The sequence below is a fragment of the Anarhichas minor genome, unplaced genomic scaffold, assembly GCF_050575085.1.
Source record: "Anarhichas minor isolate MPS153535 unplaced genomic scaffold, ASM5057508v1 ptg000010l, whole genome shotgun sequence".
Taxonomy (NCBI): Eukaryota; Metazoa; Chordata; class Actinopteri; order Perciformes; family Anarhichadidae; genus Anarhichas; species Anarhichas minor.
This window is the reverse complement of record NW_027466456.1, coordinates 18,388,302-18,394,052: the sequence shown is the minus strand read 5'-3', so window position 1 is coordinate 18,394,052 and position 5,751 is coordinate 18,388,302. Positions and strand designations below refer to the sequence as shown.

The following is a 5,751-nucleotide window of genomic DNA, read 5'->3' as shown; positions in this document are numbered from 1 at the left end:
CAAAATGTAGGCCTCCTCATTATGTTGAATGAACCATTTCATCAGATATATGTTATATGATTAGATTATGATTATTGATGCATTAATGTGTACTTCAGTTCAATGTTGCAGCTGGTTAATATGGGGCTGTTTTTAACTACGTTGTATACTGCGGAGTGGCTTAATCTATAATAATAAAAGAGTACGCTGGTATGTAGTGCAGCAGAAGTATATTATTGTGTACAAGTACCTCAACATTGTACTTAAATGCAGTAATCACAAATGTTATGTATACATGTAAATGACATTACACCTCTTGATCTGAGCATAAGATGTGACTCTGATTTATATGTATGTATATATATATATATGTGTTTATATATATGTGTATATATGTATATGAATGTGTATATGTATGTGTATGTACATGTATATGTAAATGTCTGTATATATGTGTGTGTACATGTGTGTATATAAATGTGTGTGCATGTGTGTGTATATAGTATGTGTATATATGTATACATATGTGTGTATACATATATACAGTATATTTGCTGTATAGCAAATAATAAAAATCTAATAATTTCTTACGTTAAAGCCCACCGCTTAAGGTTGCGCAAACGTTTTCACAGCACTGTGTCGGTTCATTTGTCTTCCCTTCCTCAGTATAATGGGACGCATTTGTAACTGTCAGTGACTTATCGCTCAGTCACGCGTCCCACCCACAGACTACGGTGACAAACACTGCTTGTGTTGCGTATAAATGAGAAGCGTTGGACCTCTGGGGTCAGCCACCGCCCCTGCGCTTTGTGCTTTCTCTACTTGTAGGGGCTTTTCTCTGACTTTCGCGTGCTACGTTTTGCTCTCTCTTCCTCACACATTGAGTGCGTGCGAGCAGAGCGTGCTTCAGTCGTTGCGGGAGGACCGTCAGGTAATGTAACAACGTAGCTAATAGGCCTGGAAACACACGCACACACACACACACACACACGCACTTTGTCGTATGGCTATAATGCTGATTCCTCACATGTATTCTGCGCTACGTGTTTATTAGCAGCTGTTAGAGAGGGATGTGTGCGGCTTTATTTCCGGGTATCTGAACGCGTCTTTACTCGCTCCAGGCAAAACTATGAGACTAGTCACAACAATACATGTGGGAATATACAACATTTGATATAAAGTTTGTGTATAAATACGTGTAAAAAGGTTTGAAAAGTAGCATAATATTATTTTATTCTATGCAGAGTCTAGACTCACACACATGTTAAACCGTGGCGGTGAACGTAACGTTGCAGTGTCCACAATATCAATCGTCTGCATGGACAAACAGATTATTAAAAATGATTATAGATTGTGGGTAAAATATCAAGTGAATCAACAAAAGGGAGAATAAAGCTTTCTGTGACAGTTCATTTGAATAATTTGTCTTTTTGGAATCTATATTTATGAGGTAATTCACAGGCTGTGAAGAAGAAGACAAAAGGAAAAACAAAACACCTTACCTTACAAAACATTGCAGATTATTTTTTGGCTTTATTTAAATAAATCAAGGCATTTTGCTTATATTTGACGGTTGACAATAACGTAACAGAAAACGGGGAGTGAGCAAAGGAGATGACATGCAATTAGCCCTTTCATTTAATTCACATTTATTTTTACTGTGTTTAACTGTTTTTAAGGTAAACGCTTTCCTAATATATACTGTATTGTATATAGGATCCAGTTTGTTTCCTGTAAACACCATGAACCATAAACTATGAAATATGTTAACATTAAAATCTGAAATGTATTTTACAAAATGGAATTACACTGAATAACTGTTTGAATGTAATTTGCTCATTACAGGAAAATCGTACAGCATCAGTCATGGCCGCCATCAGCAGCTCAAACACAGATTTTGCCTTAGAGCTGCTCCGCACTCTGAGCCAAGCAAGTCCCACCGGGAACATCTTCGTCTCCCCGCTGAGCATCAGCTCAGCCCTGGCTATGGTTTATCTGGGGGCTAAAGGAGACACTGCTGCTCAGATGGCAAAGGTCAGCACACTGTCTCTCAATTACATGCCAATAAATGTCATAAACATTATGAACCGCAGTCATGCTGGCCTGTTTCCAGAAACCATTTTGTGAGTTCTGAAGTTCAGGCTGTTTGCCCAGGTATAGGCACAGGATGAAGGGTGTGTCTTCAGACGGCCGAAGTCTAATGAGACCTGAACCTTGAGCTCAAAAAGCTCCCTTGAAACAAACCACATATTGTTTGCTTGGAAGCAGGTGGTTGTAAAAGCAGGTAGTTGACAATGTGGTTTCAGTTCATGAAACCTGTTTGCTTTTGGAAGTACAGTAAATCCTCAGAGCCTTGTTCTTCTTTGTCTTTTTTTTTGATGAATGACTTCTGTGTTCGAACCGTGTTAGCTCGAGCCAAAGGGAACATTTTCATCCGCAGTGGTTCAGCAGGTCGAGCAGCAGCAGCAGAAATATAGAAATACACGCTGTATGATCAAGAGTATGAGGACACATGAACATTACATCCACAAACCCACAGACCCGTCACACCGTGCTCCCCTCTGGTAGGCGTTACAGAACTGCGTACGCCAAAACAACCAGACACAAGAACAGTTTCTTCCAACTCGCGGTCACTCTGAGCAGTTAACATCAGTTCAATGACACTATATATCAGTATTTAATCGTTTGAATATTCATTTCGGTTACAGTAGTATAGTTCAAGAGCAGTGCAATGTCCTCACGTTTCACTTTCTGTAACACACGTTTTTTGATCCCAGATTAAAGTCTGTTGTTCCAAACTTTCCCGCAGGCCCTCTCATTCAGCAGTGGTGCAGGCGTCCACGCAGACTTCCAGACACTGAACGCTGACATCAACTCGCCATCTGCGTCATACGTCCTGAAACTAGCCAACCGTCTTTACGGAGAAAATACCGCCAACTTCCTCCCGGTGAGTTTTCAGTTTACACCTCAATCACAGAAGACTCCGATACTGTATATTGAATGTCCGGCTTTATATGACTGAATTCATGAGATGCTATCTCCTCACTGCAGCAATTCCTCGAAGCCACACAGAAGCACTACCAGGCAGACCTGAAGGCTGTTGATTTCTTGGGGGCGGCAGAGGCATGCAGAGCGGAGATCAACGGCTGGGTGGAGCAGCAGACAGAGAGTGAGTCATTCTTCTTAATGGACACTAAGTATTCCTATACCAACTTGTACAGCAACCATTTTAAAGTGTACTTTAAGGCTGTCCACGACTAAGAAGTTACATAGTCAAGTCTGATTGCTCAAGTGATCCCTATTGTCGACTGATCTTCAAATCGTGGTGTTTATTATTTTGCTCATTTATCCCCCTCTGTTTAAGCTTCATGTATCTATAGAAAAATAGTCAAAACAACAACGTTATTGGCCAAGATTTTTGACTATTGCTTTGCTGTTGTAAATAGGACTTTTGGTCCCAATTCCATTGTACCCGTTGTATCAATGCACAGAGAGGAAAGGAAAGGACGGGGAAGTGTGGAGAGGGAGAGAGAAGCAGCAAACAGCTCAACGAGCATCCCTCTGCTGATTTTACAAAGTCATTCATAAATTCAAAAATATATTTTGCGCTCTGATAGTGCTACGGTCTTACATGAGCACTCCGATTTAATAAATATATTCTTTCATTTTGAAACGCCAGCCTTATGTGGTTGTTATTCAGCATTTCTGATGGTCACACAAATGTGGATAGTGCAACTTACTCTCCATGGTGATTTATTCATGCACACTAAGGAGGTTGATTGAACCCACACAAGTTATTTTCAGATTGCTATTTAACAGTATTATTAATGGACGCATATTTATACCAAAATAGGCTACATATATATCATGATTTATTGAGAGAAACCAACCAATTCCGTATAAAACCAGACATTCACTCCACATTTTTCCACCAGTGCGACAGTTCGACTGTGAGATAAAGCGGTCGAACCAAAGTCTGCTTCACCCCTAGCGTCCTCTGTGAATCAGTGTTCAATGCTTGCTTGGCCTCTGTATTTCCTTTCAGATAAGATTAAAGACCTTCTGAAGGCAGGAACAGTCACTCCTGCGACGAGATTGGCTCTGGTTAATGCCATCTACTTCAAGGGAAACTGGAAGAACCGCTTTGATGAGAAAAACACCAAAGAGATGCCCTTTAAAGTCAACCAGGTGAAGCTTGCTGATGTAGAGGCATGAAGTTTGAATACATGAAACAGTTTAACTTGAGCCAAAATGAGATCCGATCACCTCGATTTACTGTGTTTCCTGTGCGTCAGAATGAGGCCAAGCCGGTCCAGATGATGTACCAGAGGAAGAAGCTGCCTTTCAACTACGTTCCTGAGCTCGGCCTGCAGATCCTGGAGCTGCCGTACGTGGATGAGGAGCTCAGCATGTTCATCCTGCTGCCTGAAGAGTCCGCGGACGGCTCTGACCCTCTGTTGAAGGTACCTAACCTAGAAGAAATTACCTATGATGCCTAGGCCTGCTGTCGCTTTAATATAAATATGAGCTAGAGATTAAATATACTGTGTGTGTGTGTGTGTTTTGTTCCAGCTGGAGAATGAGCTAACACGGGAGAAGCTGGACGAATGGACCGACAGGGAAAAGATGGACGTCCAGTCAGAAGTCAACGTTCACCTGCCTAAATTCAAGCTGGAGGAAGACTACGAGCTGAACGAGCCTCTGGCCAAACTCGGCATGCGGGACGTGTTCTGTGGGGCGAAGGCCGATCTGTCGGGCATGAACGGTGAAGGAGGACTCTTCCTGTCCACAGTGGCCCACAAGGCCTTTGTGGAGGTGAACGAGGAGGGGACGGAGGCGGCTGCGGCCACAGCGGGCATGGTGGGGTTCTGTATGTTTAGGGAGGAGCACTTCACAGCGGACCACCCCTTCCTCTTCTTCATCAGGCACAATAAGACCAAGTCCATCCTCTTCCTCGGCAGGTTCTCGTCTCCTCAGTAGAGAGAACCAGCATATGAAGATATTGTACAAATTGAAATAAAAAATAAACAACTAGCAAAATCTTTGAAATGAAGGCTTTGTTTTCTGGGATATTTAATTGAATTTAATAGATTTTTTTTTTGTCTGCCTTTAGACTGACGTCATAGATATAGCTATTTGAGTTTGAGTGTTTTTGGTTGAATCAATGAGTTGTAATACTGGAGTGAACTTCATTAAAATAAAGCGATAGACTGGGGTTTTAAAGTGACTACATTGTTCAAATGGAGGCAGTCAGAGGTTTTAAAAGGACTGTTAATTGTTCTGTTAAAATGCACGGCCCGCCACTGCAATATAAATATATATGGTAATATATATGATAATCAATCTTTCTTTAGCGCTGTAAGGACAGGAAGTACGTCACTTCATTTCGTCTTCCTGGTCGTCGCTCTTTCACTCACCAGACGATGCATGGCTCCACGAACCAAACAGAACAGCGACCCCACCTGGGTCTACATCGAAATTACATCTTCATTCTTGAAAACAAGTTACAAAGTTCAGACTGTGTTAAGACACCAAACCTTGAGGAACTACATAAAATAACCCATGCTGTGATTTGGTATCTAAATCTTTTCACATGGAGATTTCGGCCAAAACTAAATTTTTCGGCGATTATGCCTCTGTTCTGGAAACTGCTCAGAAACCCCTTTATTGTCAATACAGTTTGATTAAGTTGTGAAGTCGTCAAGTTTAAAAAAAATAATCTCGATACAATTAAATGGTTCTATGGGGAATAACATCATCACAATAATACAA

The 5,751-nt window shown here is 41.3% G+C and overlaps 1 protein-coding gene across 1 annotated transcript; it reads left to right on the top strand.

The window, feature by feature from the left end:
* Window positions 1-739: 739 nt before the first annotated feature.
* On the top strand, window positions 740-5,194 carry serpinb1 (serpin peptidase inhibitor, clade B (ovalbumin), member 1). The gene is made up of 7 exons (XM_076088484.1): window positions 740-910; window positions 1,825-2,013; window positions 2,789-2,926; window positions 3,031-3,148; window positions 4,025-4,167; window positions 4,275-4,442; window positions 4,552-5,194. The coding sequence occupies exons 1-7, from the start codon at window positions 743-745 to the stop codon at window positions 4,957-4,959; spliced, it is 1,332 nt and encodes a 443-aa protein (XP_075944599.1). The 5' UTR covers window positions 740-742; the 3' UTR covers window positions 4,960-5,194.
* Window positions 5,195-5,751: the final 557 nt, after the last annotated feature.

Bases quoted from the DNA above. Each gene is read 5' to 3' on its own strand.
- serpinb1 (XM_076088484.1), top strand. From the start codon at position 743: ATGAGAAGCGTTGGACCTCTGGGGTCAGCCACCGCCCCTGCGCTTTGT. The intron at 911-1,824 runs GTAATGTAACAA...TGCTCATTACAG, and splicing joins CGTTGCGGGAGGACCGTCAG to GAAAATCGTACAGCATCAGT. The intron at 4,443-4,551 runs GTACCTAACCTA...GTTTTGTTCCAG, and splicing joins GCTCTGACCCTCTGTTGAAG to CTGGAGAATGAGCTAACACG.